Raw genomic sequence first — 22902 nt, forward strand, 5'->3', positions numbered from 1 at the left:
GTCATTGGAGGAGACAATGCTTGGCTGGTTTAACGTGAATTCTTCCCGCCAATCTGCAGGAGGCAGCCGACAAAAACTCGGAATCTTTTGGCTCATTCCTTGCCTGGAACATCCTCTTCACAATTTCTACATTTATTTGAATTGATGTTATCTATACAAACATCTTGATCCGAATCTGATTTTACAGAAAATATTTTCGTAGCATACTGTCTGTTTTCACGCACCACCATTTTGTGAGAATTTGATAACTGTGACGCTACAGTCAGAACATACTTCCTTCGACTGTTTGAACAAATGCCACCTTTCAGAACACTGTTTGTGGTGCCAGATTATGAATGTTTCTGATGCTTTTTCTTTAGATTTTTCCAGTCCTTCACTCCATTTTCAGTGAAAGCAGGGTATTTTGAACTTCTGAAAAAGTGTCTGCAAGGACACTTTTTAATATTCTGATGAAAATGAATGGTTTTGCTTACCAGATACACAGGTAAACAAGGCTATGACGGTCCTGTTGCAGTATCATCAAGGTCCAAAATACAGGATTTAGTTGCATTTCAGTGTCATTCGAGGAGACAGTGCTTGGCTGGTTTAACGTCCATTCTTCCCGCCGATCTGAGCCCCATATAGATATTCGAAAGTTTACGGTAAGAGTGCAGTTATTTTTTTTGCAAATGTACCTTATGAAATACGTTCAATGTCCCTTGATTATAAGTGCGATAGTAAGTGCGTGTTTAGAAGCTTAATAGTCAGGATTAATAATTTATTTAAATTGGTGTGAAGTGATGGAAATGGTGTTTGAAATTGGTGTAGGTACTGTTGGACTGCAGAACAGGTTAATGGATTTAATGGTTTTAAAAAACAGTGCAGCTTGTTATCCTTACTGTTTTTCTAATTTGCTTAAATAGTCATAACATGTTTTAAAGTACAAGCTAGCGCTGTGTTAAACTTCATTTATTTGGCTGCCTTATGTTGGGGGAAAAAAAACAATGTCAAATATTTATGTAGCATCCCTGAGGTTTCGAGGTCTGTTTTGTGCTATAAATTTATTATACAGTACAAGTTCTCAAAAAGACGCAGGAGAATGAATCCGGTTTACAGCTTTTATTTGTGTCCGTCAGTCAAACTATTTTTCAAACTCAACGCAATTAATGAAACTTAGTATTCAGACTCACTAGTAACAGAGTAATAAAAAAACTAGAGTTGTCAGCAACTTTACGGCTTCCAGTACCATGACCCTATCTGCACTCTCTCAGGAATTATAAGCCAGTTTTACATTTGACCTTTAGGAGAGGTCAAAGGTCATGGGCTATATGTCTTCCATAGTAATCATGGCCCTATCTGCACTGTACAAGGAGTTATTAGCTATTTTTGTGAGTTGATGATGTCACCCCTCATGGCCACCATGTTTTTTATTGTAGCAACTTCCCTTGATCAACTTTTAAAGACAACCACACTAGGATCATGTGTGCCAGTTTTTGATTGAATCAGACTAGCGGTTTCAGAGACAAAGTTTTTGTAAGCCAGTTTTGTATGTTGATGATATCGTCCAACATGGCCGCCATGTTTTTCATTGTAGCAACTTCCCTTTAACACCCTTTAAAGACAACCACACTATGATCATATGTGCCATTGGGTTTGGTTCAATCGGACTAGCGATTTCGGAGAAGAATATCTTTGTAGTTTGTGATTATGACGTCTATATATAAAATATGTGTGCCTCTTACTGTACATCATTGGGTTCAATAGATGCGGGGGAAAAGTGTGGAATAGTCTCCCCAAACGAAAGACTCACACGCTGCCTATGATTGAGACAGGTTGTTAAAGGTTACCAAACTCTAATTTTCAGTAATCTGAAGGATAAGTACCAATTTTGGCTTTTTTTTTGCATTCTTGCTGATGGCTTCAGTCAGAAATTGCCACATCTCACCTCATTATTATAGATCCTTGAAGAGTCACAGAACAGCTGCTAAAAAAACATGTGTGTGGGTACCAAAGTAGAGACTGAAATTGCTCAGTTTTTTTTTTTTTTTACAGAACTGATGGACAGCATTAGCATGACAATAGCAATGACCACAATTTGTTTACTGTAGAACCACATGCAAAAGCTGAATATATATGATCAGTTGTGCCAGTTTTATAGCCTAGTTTAACAACTTTCCCCAATTGAAACTTAATGTATATACAGTAATGAATTCCAAAGTTGAAGGCCATTGAGAGGAGGAATCAGTAGTAAGCACTGTGGGGGAAAAATAAGCAGCAGCAGCAGTACTTAAATCCCAAACACCATGATATTAGAGATGAAGTTAATGTTCTGAAGTCAATGAAAGAGTAATTAAAGTGATCACGAACCAGGTGTGAAAAGGTCAAGGATAAATAAACTGAGCAGATAAATAAAACATGACCTTATCACAGATAAATAATTACTAAGAAAAAAAATGATAATAAGAAGAAAAGAAAATGTAAAATAGTGTGTCCCTATTACAGGTACAGTGTGTCCCAGATTTGATGGTGATATTCAGTCCTATTACATCATTGGATACACATTCTAAATGAAAGCCCTTAATTTAAAACACATATACAATGCTCCCCTAGAGAGCTTGATTGAATGTTGCCATATAACAAAGAACATGGAAACGACAATAGTGCTGTATTATTTTTTTGAATCTCCACTTTAGCAGAAAAGCTGTTGCAGTAACAGTAGAAAACACTGAAAAATGGTACAGCTGTTGCTCCTTATTATACCCAAGAAGACAGTGCTGAAAAGGAACACCAGTAGAACTGTGTGACAGTGTTAAACTGAAGAAGTATCATGGCCTTAGGGGGAACTGAGGATTGAGCAAGCCATGGAGCCACCATGGAGGGCAGACATAGCGACAGAGAGGTCTCTAGTGGGGATGGAATACAAAACAAACCTAAACTAAATTAAACATGCATCCAGCGTTAATCTCTCTTGAACTTAATGTCAAGAAAGATAGAAATTAGAGGCACGCAAAACAAGGACTGTTGAAGACCAGAACAATAGAACAGCCTGTGTGACATGACAAAAATGAGCCAACAGCTCAATGTAGCCTGGGCACCATTAGTTATAGCGGAGGTTATTGCAGGCTGAGAGGAGAAAACAATCATAAAAGGTTACTTACGTTAATCAACGCTATAGTAAAGAAAACAACATCTATTTTAAATGTAAGTGGGTGTTGTGTAGCAAATGTTTGGCAATATGTAGATGTGAACCTTTTTTTCCACAATGTATACATATACAGTTTATTATGTTATCGTTTGCTTGTTACACTATTTGGTTGATTCACAGTTAAGCCATGTTGACAGTAAATTCGACATGTACTATACTTCACTGTTAAGGTGTCTTTACTAATTCACAGTTTTCAATGTTTTGCTTTGGCTAGTGCCATCATTAGTGTTCTTTGAATATTTTAAGGTTTGGATTAATTATTAAAGTGGTTATATGTTTAGAGCCTGACATTATGTTTTCAATGTTTATAAATGCTGAATGCTAAGAAAGAGAAAGGTAAGATTAAGATTAAAAAAGGATAATCTGAGATAGTGTGAAATGTGGAATATTAGCATACCAGTGATTACCTAGGACAAATCTTATAAACATTACCATCTGTCATAAAAAAACATCACCTTGTTCATTGCACTTGTCTTCATCATCATCATCATCATCATCATCATCTTCTTCTTCTTCATCTTCTTCCTCATCCTCTTCTTCACCTCCATCTTCCCCCTCTTCCTCCTCCTCAACTCCCTCTTCCTCCTCCTCCTCCTCCTCCTCCTCCTCCTCTTCATCTTCTCTCACAACCTCCTCCTCCTCCTCCCCCTGCTCCTCATTGTCATCAGAGTACTCTTCCTCCTCATCTTCCTCCTCCATCCCATCCGTCTCGTAGCACTCATCCACCGACGAGTTTTCCATTCTCTCTAGAAACTGCTTCCTCTTGGGAGCAGGTTCCTGAGGCTGCTTGTCTTGTGTTTTCCTTTTCTTTGCCAATGGGCAACCGTACACACTGCAGAACAAAGGTATGAGTTATAATACAATAAATACATGTATTCTACAAAGAATCTGAAAAACAGGTACCTGTTGATATATTTTATTTATACCTATTGGTGGTACCTCACGTCTGAAAACAACATGTTTTATCAGGTACATTTATTCACCTCCTTATGTAAGTGGATGAAGAATACATTCATGAATGACTGCATACTCTACTCTCCACTCAAGGCTCAAAAGTTTAAAATCCATTCTTGAGTGGATTATTCTTCAGTCACCCAGCAGAATTGGCTGCCTGCTATTTAATTACACAGCAATTAAACATGTACAGTAACTATCATTACAGCATACTGCACACTTCAACAAATCTGTGACGCAGTTCTTATTTTGTGCATTGTAGTTACTGCAGTATAACTAAGGTGACCAGATCATTAAGTCCTTAAACTGGGACAGTATGGAAATATTGTAAATAACTTCCAACTTCCAAGCTATGGGGAAGCTCTAGGGTTTTTATTTTTAATGGCAATTTTATTTTTGTTTGGCAATGTTTGATCTAATATCATATTGAAAGTGAATGCAGAGGCTAATGGTGATATTCAGAGTGGAATCCTTCACTTTCAAAACCATTTTTTGTGAATAAATGATCTTATTGTCTTTGAAATTTCATTTCTACACAACAAGTATAGTTATTACATTACACAGTAGCAATTCAATAATATCAAATTCCAAATTTCAAATTCTATTTTATTGTTGATACTACTGCAAATCTAGTCCCTTTTCTGGCTAAGAAACTGCATCTTCTCTCTCTGATTTCCACTTTCCATCTTCTACTTAATCTTCCATCTACATAATCTACAAACCAGGCCCTTCATGCATATAAACATTAGATCGCTCAATATTTCTTTTTTATTAAATGGTTACTTTATAGGATCTATTTTTTTCAAAATATTTAATTTCTTACCATTTTAATATGACATGGTATTTGTTCTGTATATTTTTTCTATTTCAGTTTCTGCTTGGATCATTAGTGTGCCGTGATCAATAGATACTAGGAATTTTGTTCAGCCACTTTCTGCTATTAAACTATTACTATTAAAGGTGATGAAATGTGTGAAATATCCTATCTTTTGACTGTGTGCAATAAACAAAGGCTAATTTATTTTCTGCTCTTGGATGGAGTTTATTTTTTTTGAGTCAACAGTATAGGCTGAGACATGGGTCAAGGTGTAATAAGATTAAATCGTATTCCTGTTCTGAGTAAATGAAAAGTTTTCGCTTCTTTACTTACAAAAGGAATACTATTTAATCTTCTGTAATATAAGCATGAGCATTTGCCTATGTAAAATGTGCAAATAAGTTTTCAGATTGTCAAAATATACTTTCTCGTTATCATTGATTGGTACTGAAAAGCTGCATAGACAAGGCAGGAAATGCCATCATACAAGTAACACGTTTTTAACAGGCTCCTTTCTGTTATAAGAAATACCTTAAAAGGAAATCTGGAAATAAAACTATTTGGAGAAACTTAAAGGGATTGACCCCACCCCTAGCCCCCCAGTAATTCAAGCCCTGACATTTGCCTCTTTTGATGAAGGAAAAACATGTTTTTATCAATTAGTTTTTCTTCTATTAAACTAATAGCTGTGAAAGTAAAATACTTATATAGCTATCACTCATATGCAACAGATAGCATTAATATTTGTCTCCTATTTTTTTGCAGGATAAAATATACTTCTTCTGTAATACATTTTTATCATAGAAATAAAAATAAGTGGTCACCAAATTAAAGAGATTTATCCTGTCTCTAAGGCAGCTTATTTAGATATTTATTAAAGAAAGGCAAATGAGGACATGATTCTTTTTTTGGAATTGTTTTAAACTATTTGTATCATATTCAGAACTCAACTATCAATGTAAATCTTTTTTAAAAGAAATTAAATGGGCACCTGGAGACCTAAAACTATTGTATTTCGTTTTTGCTGAAAACAACTTGAAGAATACCCCAATCCACCTTTTCCAGGGCTAGGCAAATTTATGGATGTCATGCTAAAAAAAGGTCAGGCAAATACATATCATTTCCTAAGGATACTAGCATAACTGATGATAGCTGAGGCTTTTCCAAAAAGCTCCGTTTCATGCTGAGTGACCTCAGCCGTAAGGACTCTCAGCTCCTTCTCAGAAAACTTTTCTTTTCTTTTCTGTGCCCCGAGAGGACTTTCATCACCCGGGACTGAGTCGTGGACCACAGTTTGGGAACCCCTTTAGAGAATACATTTAATACAAAATAATTTATGAACTACTTTTTTTTCACATTTGTGGAATTCATGTTGTATCCCTCCAGACATTCCAGCTGTGGTCTGAAAGGAACCAGTAGTGCAGAAAACACAGCACTTTCACATGTGCAGGGATAGCGGTCTAGCTCATCCCTCAATTCATGACCCAGAGATTGAATATGTGGGGTCTTCTTCGTCTTGCCCTTTTCCTCCGAACGTGTTCCTGTCTCTCCTCAACAAGAGCCAAATATTGCTGCATCAGGAAGTGTACCACAGCAGCCATCCTGAAGGCAATGACAGGTCTCTGCAGGTGTGTGCTTTTATACAGCTCTTAGTTACTCACTTCTATAATGGTTTGCACCTTGTAAGAAGAGATGTAAAGTTTTTCAAGGGTTAGCAAGGCAAAACCTTTACATCACATTATAATGTTTGCACCCACTTAGTATCCAGATCCCGCCCAATTCCATGCTCTTTTCTTCATTTGAATGCATTTCAATATCATTTTAATGCATTAATGATGGGAAAGTGTAAATTTGATAGCGGGTGCAACACCATTCTTTACACATGCCACATGTTTAGCGGGCCAGTAAAATCAGACTTTACAGCTGCTAAACACGATTTACTGCAGCATTATGGGGGTTTTGCACCTGCAGATCACTTTGCGTGTATCCATACATCACCCCCAAAGTGTTCAAACCATGACAAGCTTCAGTGCACTGCGTTGTAAACATGGCACGGTGATGTTACATGACCAGCGTTGATTTTCACAATTGCACGCAGATATACAATCATGGATGAAGAGAATAATTCCAACACAATACAATGGTACCTGTCTGAGACATTATTGTTAGACTACTGTAGTCTAACCTCTTCAGGCAGCGAGAGTGATGATTCAGACGAGGATACCTACCAGTTAGTTTTAGCCACAGTTAGTGGATAAACCCGCCCGCAATTCTCTGTGATAGGTTGTAAATATAAACGTTGACTGTTCAGTAATTTTCCAGATTTATTACAGCATTTTGTTTTATGTTTTGGGGAATTTCCACCTTGTATCGTGTAAAGAGATAACGTGCTAGGAGAAACCATTGTTGGTACCCAAGCAACAGCTGTGCTGAAATTTGTAAATAAAGTAAATACACCTGGACTCCTGCTGTTGTATCAAAGAAAACCCTATTTTTCTCCACATTATTCAAAATAGTCTGAGGTTCTCCCTATATTGGGGCCAGCTCTCTAACACATTTTAAATGTAGTTAGATTCTGGCATGAGGAGGAAATCTACAGTGCCTTGCATAAGTATTCACCCCCCTTGGACTTTTCCACATTTTGTAGTGTTACAACCTGGAATTAAAATGGATTTAATTAGGATTTTTTTGTCACTGATCTACACAAAATAGTCCATAATGTCGAAGTGAGGAATAAAATCTACATATTTTTCAAAATTATTTACAAATAAAAAACTGAAAAGTCTTGATTGCATAAATATTCGCCCCCTTTGCTGTGACACCCCTAAATAAGCTCTGGTGCAACCAATTGCCTTCAGAAGTCACATAATTAGTTGAATGGAGTCCACCTGTGTGCAATTAAAGTGTCATATGATCTCAGATTAAATACAACTGTTTCTGGAAGGCCCCAGAGTTTGTTAGAGAGCATATCTAAACAAACAGCATCATGAAGACCAAGGAGCTATCAAAACAAGTCCGGGATAAAGTTCTGGAGAAGCACCAATCAGGGTTGGGTTATAAAAAAAATATCCCAAACTTTGAACATCCCCCGGAGCACCATTAAATCCATTATTAAAAAATGGAAAGAATATGGGACAACCGTGACTCTGCCTAGAGAAGGCCGTCCACCAAAACTCAGTGACCAGGTAAGGAGGGCATTAGTCAGAGAAGCAACCAAGAGGCCAATGGTAACTCTGAGGGAGCTGGAGAGATCCACAGCTGAGATGGGAGAAACCGTCCATGGGACAACTATAACCCGGACGCTCCACAAAGCTGGGCTTTATGGAAGAGTGGCGAGAAGGAAGCCATTGCTGAAAAAAACCCATATCAATGGGCAAAAATTGCAGGATCCAGATGTGCAAAGCTGGTAGAGACTTACCCAAAAAGACTCACAGCTGTAATTGCTGCCAAAGGTGCTTCTACCAAGTACTGACTCAGGGGGGTGAATACTTATGCAACCAACAAATGTCTTTTTTTTTTGTTTAATTAACTTTTGTGTCACAATAAAAAATATTTTGCACCTTCAAAGTGTTAAGTATGTTGTGTAAATCAAATGGTAAAAATCCCAATTAAATCCATTTTAATTCCATGTTGTAACACTACAAAATGTGGAAAAGTCCAAGGGGGGTGAATACTTATGCAAGGCACTGTATAATTTATCATGCATTGAAAAATAACTCCCTTATAAATTACTTATTGTAAAATAAAAATGTTAGAGTTCAGATTTTATATATATATATATATATATATATATATATATATATATATATATATATAGTGCATTATATGTCCCAGGAGCTGTTGTTTATCCCTCGATTGTCCCTCCAATCAGCTTTATTTCAAGGCAGAGAACAAACTTAAAAATAAGAATTTCCAGATTGCGCCTTTCCAGTTTTGAATAATTTTTGATAACCTTAATATGAATTTCAAATGATACCATAACTGATCAATGCGGTCTGTTACTGGAAAAAAAAAAACTGATAAAAAGTTAAATACTCCAAAAACAAAAAAACATGGATGTGTTTTGGAAGCAAAGCAGCCTCATTTTCGCAGTCTGTGTCAGTGACAACACTGTATGTCTCACACGGTTATTTAGGAGTCATTCAGCTGTGAAATATTCCAGATTTGGATTCTAGCAGGGTAAGGATGTTCATCCCTTTTCACTCTGAGGCGGAATGGTCCTAATTTGAACAAATAAATGGTATTTGATTTAACAACAACAACTGAAAATGAAATAATTTTCCTTGTGCTGTATGGAAAATCTATCCGTTTATAGTTCTGACAAAAATAAATGTCCTACAATAAAATCAGCATTCAACTCAAACATGCTTGCAAATGTAGGATCAGCTTATCTTGAGGAGTTTCCACCAGCCATATTTTTAGACTGAAAGGTTATTTATTATGTCATTCAAATAAAATACTGTAACTCTGCAATACAGGGTGGCACAAAAGTGGTGCAAAATAGTATTTATTTTACAATTTTTAGGTAATACTTTTTTGATTGGATAATTTGTATCATCTGCTCAGACAAGGACAACAATCTGAGAATGTTCAGCAATAAAAGTAACTATGTTGTCCAACAAAGCAGCTCTAAATGGTGAAGCAGCTCCAATTTAATCTGTGTTAAACTCATTTAACACAGATTAACCTCTCATAGTAACACATAGCAATAAACAGTCATAAAAAATATCAGACTACGATTCCCCCTTTCACCTTTTCAACCTTGGATCAAACTTCATTCCGATTTGACAGAACGATTGGTGTCACGTGTCAAAGTTGCAAGTAGTATTTAAAAACATTTTTAAAATGCAACTAACTCAGTTCCATTGTCATCTAAATGAAATGGAGGCTGGTTCTGCCATTGACATACAATTTTGAAACAGTATTGAATCACCTAGAATTATATATATATATATATATAATTTAGATTATTTAACAAAATAAACACCTAGCTCAAACGTAGAGCCTAACTTCACTTTGAACAGGTCCCTGACTAACACGCAGGATGGCTAAGCCGTTTACCTGTCAACAAACAAAACACACCATTTTTAACACAGCACTTTTGCATTGACTACACAGAAACAGAGCACACCTTCTGTCTCCTTCTACTCAGCAGTCCAGTGCAGACTGACTGCACCTCTTAAATACCCTGCACCTGGTTCTAATTTCCAATTACTACCCAGGTGCAGGGGATAATTAACAATAAAATAAATTAAACAAAACGTGCATACGCACATATTTTTAGGGAGGGAGGAATTGAACCCTCTCCCTGCTCACACATCCTCCCCCATGTCTTTTTACGACACCGGCCATTTAACGGCCACTTCCCTCCACCTTTAAAAGACCACCCACACTCATGTCCGATTTCTTTAATCTTCGCCCTTCTCCACGGGTGGGTCAGTCCTTCATCCGATGCCTTCAGGAAGGGACCACGCACTGGCAAGGAGGGACCCGGACAGTTTGCGCTGGGTGACTGCAGCGCAGGCCGGTGACTGGGAGCGAGCAGTGACGAGCAGAGTTGCGCGGCTGTGAACCGGCGCAGCGACGTCTTGGGAACCAGGGGGAGTGGAGCAGTAGTTAGGGGGAATGCAGCAACCAGCAGTGGGAACACCAGTGACGTCTGCCTCTTGCGCAGTGACGTCTTCCTCCTGCGCAGCGATGTCTGGGTTCCAAAGGGGGAGTGAAGCAAGGGACCAGGCAAGGAACTGTGCCTGGCAGTGCTGTGACCTGGGTATAAGGTCCAGCAAAGAAAGATCAGGGCATTCCGGCTTGGTGTCCATGCAGCTGGGGCACGGGACCGCTCTTAACAGTGTTGGAGTGCTTCCCACAGGATGTTGCTGAGGTTGTGATGGAGGTGGGTTGCTCACCTCCTCCCCCTTGACTGCAGCTTGTGGTTCCAGAGATGGCAGTGGCTCCTTCTCTGGCTCCGGAGACAGCACCAGTTTCCCCTCCTCAGATGCTGAAGACAGCTCGGCTTCTCCCTTTTGGGCTGTAGATAGCTAGCTCGGCTTCTCCTGCCGGCTTCAACTCCCACTTTTGGAGCAACAGCTCCAGCTCGGTCGACTCTCGCTCCGGCAGTCCTAGCTTCTGCTCCACCTGAGCAGCAGTGTTCCTAATGATCCTAGTGATCAACTATTTTAAATCCATTTGCTAGGTCGTAGGGTGCCCACACTCACTGCCACCATATGTAACACAGCCAGCACTCATGGTCGTTCGTTGCCCCTTTTAAAATAGACCCAGGACACAGAAATGGATTTTCAAGCGTGGTTGCACTATTTTTAATAAGGCATCCACAACCAAACAAAAACAAAATGAACACCTACAGTAGCTCAAACATAGAGCCTAACTTCACTTTGAACAGGTCCCTGACTAACACGCAGGACGGCTAAGCCGTTTACCTGTCAACAAACAAAACACACAGTTTTTAACACAGCACTTACTTTTACATTGACTGCTCGGAAACAGAGCACACCTTCTGTCTCCTTCTACTCAGCAGTCCAGTGTAGACTGACTGCACCTCTTAAATACCCTGCACCTGGTTCTAATTTACAACTAACTTCCAGGTGCAGGGGATAATTAACAATAAAATAAATTTAAGAAAACGTGCATACGCACATGTTTTTAGGCAGGGAGGAATTGAACCCTCTCCCTGCTCACACTATATATATATATATATATATATATATATATATATATATATATATATATATATATATATATATATATATATACAGTGTATTTTTCTTTTATAAAAAATGAATTAAAAAATATATTTGGGTAACAGTTCCAGTTAGTCATTAACACCATTTGATATATCAATCTACCCCCATACTGCTCACTGGCATAGGGGCACAAAAACATTTCCCTTGCTGTGCTGTAATAGAATTATACATCTGGCTGTCTGCCTCCTATCTAACAGGATCTATAGGAACGTGTGGCAAACTCAGGTCTCCATGGTGATATTTTCCACAAACCAAGTGGGATTTACCTTCCTTTCAGACAGGCGCCGAGCCAGTCACAGTATAATGATTTTAAACTCGACTGACTTCTCAGAGGGGGCTGAACAAAAGACTTCCTATTGAAAAGGCAACTAACACTAGCCACTCTACCGTCTGGGTGGTCCCATGCAACATGACAGCCTGAGATAAAAAAGAAAACAAAAAACAGGGCTATAATGTTCAATGATTCCTAATTCACTGTACCAGTAATTACACATTAGGGCCAATGTTAAAAAACGGACCATAGCAATGACTAGGATCATGCTTGATACAAAAGCACTGAATCTTCTTATCTCCAGTCTAAAGAGAGTTAAGAGCTACTGTTAGTATGGACTAAACTGTGAAGAAATACTGTACCTGTGTGATTTAAAAAAACAAACAAACAAAAAAAAAACAATGTACTGCACCACTTTTTGATTCTGTTCCAGTTCAAACAGACTATTCAATCAAAATCCTAGACACACCTTCAACACTGCCTTTACATGAATGCAAGCTCTCATGTTAACATGAAATACATACTTAATTGAAAGATACATACAACGTACAGGGAGATAACAAGGATACTGTATATTGCATTTGTATTTTATTACCATCCCTAAGTAATGGTGTCAAGATATTTGGTTAGACAATAGACAATAAAATAAAATAAATGCAATTATATTAGCAGTGTGGTGTCTATGAATGCAATGTTAACAGCGTGACAGCAGACATATTCACACATGGAAAATGCTTATTTTTACTGGTGTGAAAAACACTGGCTGTCTCAGACTACAATTAGAATCAACAAATTTTCACAATCAGGTAACGCTGGCATCCAGTTGTTATCTGATTACCACGAATTGTTGCCTGATTACCATTAGAACATTCCGGTAGTATATTACACATTGTAACCTGTAGAACTAAATTTTGCACTCAGTGTATCAGCTACTAAAACCATTATCATGTAGAGGTGCAAGATGAGTCTTGCAATTGAGAGCACACTGGCTGCATCTCAGCTGAGGGCACAGGGAGTGCTGAATTTGCTTTTGCACTTCTATGGGGAAACCTAATCTCACTTCAGTGACCCCTACTGGTCAGATGCCTGATGAGGCCAGGCTGGACATTGCCTCCAGGGTTCATCAGCCTGGCAACCTTTGTTGCTTAGATTCAGCAGGCAAAAGAGGCGAATAGCTGAAACTGTTGCAACGTTCAAATTGGCCATTCCTAATTGGGAAGAAAAATAGAGGTCATTTATTTATTTATTTTTTAAATAGCGGTAAGCTTAATTTTTGTGTGTGATCAACAAATTTGGAGCTGGATAAACATATACGAAATGCAATGCGAAAAGTATAATTGAGTTAAAGAAGCAGAAGCCATCCTTGGCTTGTACGGAGCCTGCCTGCTGCATGCAGTCACCAATTTAAACCTGACATTGCAAAACTGGGAGCGTGTTTGTGTAGCAGCCTGGGCACCATGCACGATTTGGACACAAAACAAAAACTCATGATATGAAGCACATGTGTAAATAGCTGTAGCGCACATGTTTTCTTATCCTGATTGCATCTGATGTATAGGAAAGGTGTGTCTCTTTGTTACTAATAAAGCTGTAGTGAAGATGGGTAGAAGAGCGACTCTTCATTGAGGGTTGCTTGTTGGCGCTCGGAAACACTTGGACTGCACAAGGACTGCATTACTAATCTTATTCAATAATTAGAAACCCTGGAAGCTAAATTAAAAGGCAAACCAGACCTTTTACAGAATATGCATTGGGGAGGTTCAGCGCTCCAGGACTGTAACGTAACTTAATACATTAAACACCCTAAAATGTATAATCTGTTAGTGGCTTGCTGCCAGTTTATTGTGTATGAAGGCTTCTCCCATTTAGCTTTATGGAAACTATCATGAATCTTGTCCTACAGAAGCCCATGTGGCTCACAGCAAGAATGTGCCTTCATGGGCCAGACTGAAAACCTGGATGCATACCAGTGATGATGGCTGTTACAGTATCTGCTCTATTTCCTGCACAAAGAAACGGGAAGGCTTAGTGAACTACTCAATATGTCATACGAAATGATTTACATTATGGACATTTCAATTTCTGGGTAGCTGGCTTTACCTCAGGAGGCACGCAGACTTCAACCTTTTTGCCCTTTAAAACTCAAGGTCATCAGTTTGTGATGGCTTGATTTCTGTACCACATCATGGATCATTATTGCTGTGTTACCTTTTTGACAATGTGGCCAATAATCCTTATACTATCAGTGCACTAGAGCAGACATCACCCCCCCCCCCCCTTTAAACTACAACTCCCTCTTTAAAACACAACCACCCCTCTATCCGTTTAACTTTGTCCATCTTTTTCCTTTTTCTTCGGTGGGGGTGGTTTAAAGGGTGGGTTGTCTCACATTGTGGTACATCCACAAAGGGACTGAGAACCGGCGACAGTGGACCCGGCCGACATGGCTGGGACTGGTGGGTGACAGGGAGGTGTCGATCCTGGTGAAACTGCAGTGATGGTCCTCTCTGTAGCTAGGTGCAATGCTGCACTATCTCCTTCCCAGTACCTGGCTTCGTTCCAATGCTTTTAGTGAGTGCTATCTGTCAAGGCATGAATAATACAGCCCCTAGGCTGTCGGCTGAATCCAACTGAGGCATACATCAGGAAGAAAGCACTCGACTCTAGCTCCAGAACACGCTCCCATGAAGACAGGCAATTATTCACCCACAGCTCTAGCCATGGCAATCAAACTGGTGGGTGAAGAGATATATGAAATGAGAAATAATACCAAAAAAAATGGAATATAAATACTGAAAAATAAGCTTTGGGAAAACTTCGATAATTTTATAAATACATTTTTAAAAAAGCAGGCTACCCTTTTGATGATTTTAATTACAGAGATTACAATGAAAAAAGAAAGAAAGAAAAATATCTATTTTCTATACAGGATGATTATTCACAAAAAATGAATAAAATCACAATGCAAATACAGGGGCAAATCCAGACTTTCATGAGTGGGGTCAAGATTGCCATGAAGGGGGGATACCTGATACAAAACATACAAAACATAACCTTAAAGTAAACAATATTTTGACATTTTTAACAAAAGGGGGGATCCGGCCCCCCAGGACCCCCCACCCGATCCTCCCATGCAAATACACTATGCATGTAATAAAAAGAGACAGAGACTGAGAATGCTCTCAATTGATAGCATGTTGGTGTCCTAAAGTCAACCAATGGACAACTGGCCTGAGAAGGTGTTATACAAAATCCTGTGACAAAATTCCAAGCCCTTATTTTTCAAGTGTTATTACAGCACTGTTATGTCTGCGCTGAAATACAGCTCTGTCTTACATGGCCAGAACACAGCTGAAGTAAAATACAAAGCAAAAACCACAAGGTATTCAGCAACAAACCCAGACAAGGTTATACAATTACAGCCCACATAACAGTGTCAGTACAATAACCTAAAGCCACACCATGTACAACAGAATATAATGAAATGATGGCACTGTACAGTACATTCACAACATATATAGAAAAACTAGAATGCTACCATTTGCTCCTTGAGACTGGATAATTTGTAAAAATGAAGTTTATCATCAAGTTAATCTGAACTAATAGTATACTAGTGAACTTGTACGATATGTAAACAATTTTTAAAGTGAAAATTTTGGTGCCCCAAGAGAGACAGCCAGTCAGCCAGGCAGGCTTACAAATATTCAGTTCCTGTACCAGCATACCCGAACACCAGTAGAATAAGCACATGATAATACAGAGCTATAGAGCCCTATCTAGGATAGTACATGAAATAAGAGGGAGAGACTGGGGGAAGTATATCTGAAAGTAAGGAAACGGTTTTTAATGACAAAATATTTGCAAGAAACTATTTAGTTGCAGGTAGGAGCAATATATATATATATATATATATATATATATATATATATATATATATATATATATATATATATATATAATTTGCTTTTGCACTTTCTTTTTTGCAAGAAAAGGGTCAATCCGTCTAAAATGATCAAGTTATTGATTTCAACTATTAGGTTTAAAATCAACCAGTTATATTTGTTCAAAGCCTTTATTTTTTCAAATGGGGGGGATGGGGCCCCACTGTATTAGGAAATGAATCAGACTTTCACAGTGCAATTGTTAGGCAGTGTGGCTGAGTCCTTGTGTTCAGGTAGATACCTATCTTGAAGCCAAGCCATGCCCCAGATTTTATCTCCTTCAGCTTGTCCTTCATTCAGTTAAAAAATAAACAGGTGAAACCTGAGCCCTACAGCGAATGAGAGGTGGTCTCTCATTTTGGGATTCCTTTTTATAAAAAACTAGTGATTTGTTTGAGTGCTCATTAAGGAGCAGGGCCATGGAAGTGAAGCACTGTAAATGGAGTGCTATCAGGGTCACTCCTGGCATGAGCATTGCAAATGTGTAACTGTGTCTTCGCTGTTCAGTTAAAGTGTCTCCCATCAACTGTAGTGCTCTGTCAGAATATTCAACATGACTCTTCACCTTGCTGTCCTTTTGGACCTTATCCAGGATGATATTGTTGATTTGGTTCACTGTAGTTGGCAGGTGGTAATATATTACATTGTACCTGATCCCTGAAAATCGAACGGTTGTCACTGTCAAAAAGACAATGCTATTCTGGATTAAGATGGATTAAGGCCAGCACTATTTCAATAATTATTTATTTTCTTTTTTTTACGCTGTCTGCTCTCAGGTCAATTAATAAGTTAGGTGGAAAGCCCACTGCCTCGTCGTTGTATGTGCTCCAGTTCCCCCCAGCAGTAAAACACAGGGAAGTTCCTTCAGGTAAATACAGAGATTAATAATTATCATATTGAAACCTTTTTTTGCTGTTTCAAATAGTAGGACGAGGGGTAAGTAATACTGTATTAACTCATTGTAGCAAATAATGGAAAAGCATCACTGACTAAATATAAAGGCGTTTTTCTATTAGACTACCCTTCTATAATCAGTAGGAATGAATCAATCAGTGACCTTAGGGTAGGTAGCGATTCATGATTCAGCATCTTAATATATAAAAAATAAATAGCACTGCATTCTACATAAAGAGTGTGCATTTTCTGTGTTGTCAGATTATGTGTGCAGTAAATATTTTTAAGAATCTACCAAGGAAAAGAACATATTTTTGGGCCTTTCTGTAGCTCTGACAAATTGCCTACTCGTACAAAGACAACTGCTTTAAACAACTGTGGCATCTAGAGCATTTATCATTGGTCAATGGTCACTGTCATTTGGAACTCATGTAACAACAATTGTTGATTACAGAATTAACAATTCACTCTAGAACAGACTTGGTGTGCAATAATAAGCAATGTGCAGCATTTCTGAGTCCTTACATTAAGCTTCTGGGATGCTTCTTATTAGTCTTGTATTATTAACAGGTTTTTGTGTGTGTGTTTCACCAAAAGGGTGCAAATTGCACTTTCTACGAAAGACTTTGATAACTTTGGGCCATCGTGCTGTTCTGTAGCCATTTCTACCTATCCGGACGTATCTGTGGCATTAGGCACAATATTTACACAAGAGACACTGCAAAGATACCCTTAACATACTGAAGTACTGTATACTATAGTAAAAGCTTAGCAAACTGTAATAATGCAAAGGCAAGCATGGCAGAGAAGTACAGTATAGTAAACAGCAAAACTCATCAGTAACAGCCACATTACAGGTCAAATTTACCAAACTTGTATATAGTAATATTTATCAAAAGTTAGTGTGTTATCTTTATTGCTTTATTAGAGTGATATCTGATCATAATTTATTTGGTGTCAAGTTCTTATGAGAACAGTAATCTACAATGTTAGGCAGTTGTTCTGAGATAAATTACCCAAAAATAACAATAAACACAATGCAACAACTGAAGCCTGGTGGTCAAAACATATTGACACTTTTAAAAAAGACTAAAACCGCTTTAGTTTGTTGTGCTTTCTGATGCTATTGATGTTGCCACCCTTGTGTTATCTGGATACAGTGAATACAGGGTTAACAAGCTTTTAACTTACCGTACATTTATTTCTAGATTCTTGGTCTTTAGTCATGTGATCCTATCAGTTTGCAAAGTCAGTAAGCCTCCAACCAAGCGAATCAGCAAGAAAAAAAAAAAAATTATAAAGGAAAGAAAAAATTCTTTACCTTCTGTGCCTTGCATATTTGCCACTGACATGACCGGTGCCATCACAGCCTGGTGTTGGACAACTAGAAAAACAAAAGCAGACCAATTTAGACCAATACGTTACCGGCATGCGATCTGTTAAATAAGTGTGCATATTTAATAACATTAGTTAGGGTTTCAATTGCTTTGATTATATTTATCCTATCAGTATATTGCAGAAACTCACATTCTAGCTTTTGATTTTCCAGCCACTTCCTGGTTGTTGCTATTATATAGACATACAGTGCAATAGAAAATGTAAAATCTGTAACCTCCAAAAAATATATAAACGTACTGTATGTACACTGAATTCCTCACCCTGAATATAGGAACATTGGATTTCCTATCCCTGGCACTTGCTCTGGAGGCTGAGCATGACTAATTGTTTTTTTACACAATTTTTTTTCAGTAAATTCCCTCCTGTCCAGCTCTATATAAAGAACAGTTCACCATTAAGACCACTCACTCTCGGTCCTGTTTAATTAAGAGATCCCCATCTTTCATGTCTAATTCTATAATAAGACAATCGCAACAGTAAATTCCCCTGTGTAAAGTAATATTTCCTTTTTTTTATTTGACTGAAAAAACACATATTCACCCTACAACAACTACAATATACTATTCATACTACCTATACAATGCACAGTCATCAGGTTTTGAACATGCATTTTTGAATGATGTGGATGGCAATCTTGTTGTTTCAACATGAGTTGATTGCGATTTTTTTAAGCAGTGTGGATAGGGTAAAAGTTGAGTTCCAAACAGTTTGATTGGTCAATTTTGTGAGAGGTCTGCTGGCTCACAGCCACAGCTGCTGCTAGCTTCATCTCAAATGAAAACATCCACATGACCTGAAGCAAATGTTGATTAATGATCACACTGTTTGTATTGTCTTTGCAATGGCAGTGCTGCATTTTAATACACCAAAATAAACTAAATCAGCTGCTAATATTGGTGTGCTACATTCATTTTGAACGTCATAATTAGCTCTTAATTGAGTAAATGGCCATTAGAAGCACAAGCACGAGGGAATAGTGCAGGATAATAAGACATGTCAATTCTCAAGTTCATCAAACATTTCTCAAGATATCGCATGTGTGGTGTTTACTTGCACTGGGAACTTGGTTGGTATTTGGGATACTTACTGTGCATGTTCGTTACCCAGAAAACAATTTATATCTAAACTCACCATTCAGCATTTTGATCCTGTGTGGCAGTATAACACACAGTAGTATAAGCAATTACGATATACTGTAACTGTAAACTGCTATCTACAGTCGGATCAAATTCCCCATTTCCCATGTGTGGCCCCCACACAGCATCATCCTGTTTACATATTACAGTGCAGCAGGGGTGAATAAAGGTTGGGAATGGGATCTTCTCCCTCCCCCGATTTGAACTTGTATTTGATCATTTTTAAATAAGCTTGGTAAATATGAAGCAGGTATAAGAATTTGTGCTAGTATTGTGATCATTTTTTACGTGATCTGTTTCATGTAGAAGATTTACACACATAAAAACAATTCAACAACAGTGCACAGTAACAAATAACCTATTATCCCATATGCCTTTAAAATTTGCAGCATTTTAATTACATTTTAAATTCAATAAAAAAAAAAATACTATTTGAGAGATTTTAATTACCTCTCTGATAAAAGGTTATGTGGATAAAAAGCAGTTTATAATTAATGTGATTGGGCTTTTTGAGGTAGGCTGAATGGTGCTTTCTTTTTATTTTATCAAATTAAACTTTCCTCTCATGAAAAAATTAAAACAAAAAAAATAACATCAAGGGCAATCTGCATTCTTTTATGGAGAAATACAGGGTGTTTCTATGGGTATTGGAAGTAAATATGAGCATTGTGCTGTTTTCCATTAACATGTTTAACCCTTAGCACTGATTGCCACCAATTGATATTGCAGGCAAATCTATCTGGCTTTGGACAGCTATACATACTTAATTAGGTCTCTGCAATGCAATCTGTAACAAATACACTGTATTTGTTATTGTAATTCAATGTATGGAGGGTGACACTGATTATTACAGTAGTTTCTATGGGGGCTGGTACTAGAGTAATGTTGCTTTTCTTGAACATGTTACCTAAGTTCCCTATATCTTTATAATATATTCATCAGTGTATTATATATGGACATATAAATGATTGCAATTGCAATTCCACCTTACACACAGGAATGTCAAATCCATTTTTAGCAAAGTCTCCAGAGAGCTAATTTCATCTGTGCAGCAGGGTACAGATAAAACACCAAAGTAACTGAAAGTGCATTACAGCCATTAACAGTCATGAATTTCCTTTACAGCTAATGGGGGTGCATGTTCTACTCACACTAACCTGAACAGCTCTTGCGTTACTGGTTCCACGGGTACTGTGAAGAGAAAGGGAAAACAACAGATATTAAAAAAAAGATCATCAACTGCAAAAGCAGTAGTTTTCCTTTTTTTATTCCCTATTAAAAAAAGAAAGAAATCCAGTGTAAGAGAGAGCGGGTCAGAGCGGGACGTGCACAGAGACTGTGGAGCATGAAGGTCACCCTGAGCAGAGCCGGGAGTGATTTACTAAAGCAGTAGACGTACCTCGGATACCTTTGGAGCGTGTGCGATGGCGCTTCTCGTCTGCATCCGCCTCCATCTGGGAATAGATTAGCAGGCAGTCAGTGTCCTTATCCTGCATGGCCAGACTATCAATGTACATGATGATACCATGCCTCACGCAGCGTACAGCATCCTACCCGCTTCTCACTCACAAAGCCACTTAAACATGAACCAATCTAAATAAATACAGAGCCGCCATTAAATAATTACTGAAGGGGCAGGTTTATTGACTTCCAAAAGCATAATCCCAGAAGATTTCAAAGGAATGTTATGTTTCATTGTACCTTAATAACAGATCATTTTTAATAACTTCATATTTTAATAACAGATCATTTTTAATCCCATGTTTTAGCTTGTTTCTGCAGTGTGTGGTGTCATTTATACAAAGTTATCTTTGCAAGTTATTACCCTTACAAAAGTGTACCATAGTAAGGGTATAGAAAAGTTTGTAAAAGCATAATAAAGTATAGGTAAGCATTGTAACTATCAGGGAGGTACGGTAAAGCATATTCATAAATATGACAAACCAGGGTAAACAATTATAAATGCATTGGAAAAACATGGTCAAACTGCAAAAATACTTTTAGACGGGTAACCAAAAAGAAATATATTTATATAGCCTATAATTTTATTTTTTTATTCTCCACAGAAACATCTGCTTATAGTCTTGTAACATATTATTAATATAAAAAAAACTAGAAAATGTGTAACATAACATAATTTCAGCATAATAAAACAGCTATTAACTCTCTTGATGTATACCATCCTAGCATTTTTTTAGTTTTTTGTTTCAAGTGGCTGTACATATTTCACAATGTACAGAACAATCCATCCACATAAATCACCCATGAACACCTACCACCATTACACTGTAGAAATGGTTTGGGTCATAAAATAGTGGCTTTAAATTACTATACTTTTGAGGTAGATTACGAAAAGGATTGATTGCGCTTTTGAAATCGAATGGATGACTGAAAATCTAATGATGTTGAACAAAGAATGCACTAATGATTCTGTGCTATTGGCACCTCAATGGATATCATGAGTGGGATTAATAATGAAGGGTTAAAGGGTTAGGGTTAGATCTTTCAAATTGACCCATGCTGTACCTAATCTGTCAGAAGTCATTTTTAGCATGTAGGAAAGTTTCTAAATGTATGCTATATGTAAACCAAATAAATCACAACTGTAATACTGTTAATGTAATGCACAATAAAAATATGCAAGGCAAGTGGAAAATGGGCAGCTATGAGTTAGGGTTGCTCGGCTACACAAGTTATTTCATGGGTTGTGATATCATTTTAAGAAATGAGAAAATAAACTTCTCTAATTAAATCCGCAGGCTACTGCACCTGAAATGATTCTAACACAGTTATAAACCCTTACCTCCATTGAATGCATCAGCTGCAAGCATCTCTGCCTGTATTTGAATTGCTAATATGATCATATTGCACCACATAGCACTGGACAGTATAGAATTGGTTCAGAACTTGCACTATTTCAAAAACTCTCAAGCTAGTTCTCACTCAATTCATTAACTGAAAGATTATTCCCAATGCCTCATTACATAAGAAATTGAGAAGGTTTTCAACACAAAAAATAATATTAAAACTAAGTGGTGTATTGTAAAATATCATTCTAATGTTTCGACATCAACATTTTTAACTTACATAAATTAAGTTGTGGCATATCCCAGGGGGTTACTGCTTGATCAATTCAACCCCTCAGTTAGTAAAATAGTTACTTCAATGGCCAACACAATCTAACAACCACTAACTTTCCTGTGTTTACCTGAAGAGCTTCTACAAGGCACCCCTGAATTCCATCATGAATCTTTTCTGAACATCATCTTGTACTGTATGTCAACACAAAGACCACAGAGAAGACTTCAGATCTCAGTCTAGCTGGTCGTGTAAACGTATGAATTAGGGGCTGAGGGACTTGACTACTGCCCACGCAAAGTGCAACGCAGCACCTGAAGCATAGCAAGGTGGATATAAACAGGCCCAATGCATTGGGCTCCAAACCTGGGAGACTGTATCACATGCTTTTAAAGACAAAAAATGACACAATACTTGGAGAGGAATGTTTTAGCAAACCAGCATCAACATGGCTCTTTCTCCACATAA

General features: G+C 37.7%; 1 protein-coding gene across 19 annotated transcripts in view; it reads right to left on the reverse strand.

The window, feature by feature from the left end:
• The window catches only part of LOC117403113 (myelin transcription factor 1-like protein), a 102471-nt gene that overhangs the window by 47820 nt on the left and 31749 nt on the right, over nt 1–22902 (reverse strand). For all 19 annotated transcript variants that reach the window (XM_059023599.1, XM_059023608.1, XM_059023602.1 and 16 more), the window contains 4 exons: nt 20756–20810; nt 20514–20547; nt 18144–18206; nt 3640–4016 (listed from right to left, as the gene is read on the reverse strand). In XM_059023599.1, the coding sequence (XP_058879582.1) occupies nt 3640–4016; nt 18144–18206; nt 20514–20547; nt 20756–20810 (529 nt within the window). The remainder of the gene's footprint in view (nt 1–3639; nt 4017–18143; nt 18207–20513; nt 20548–20755; nt 20811–22902) is intronic.

This window comes from Acipenser ruthenus, chromosome 5 (assembly GCF_902713425.1).
Source record: "Acipenser ruthenus chromosome 5, fAciRut3.2 maternal haplotype, whole genome shotgun sequence".
Taxonomy (NCBI): Eukaryota; Metazoa; Chordata; class Actinopteri; order Acipenseriformes; family Acipenseridae; genus Acipenser; species Acipenser ruthenus.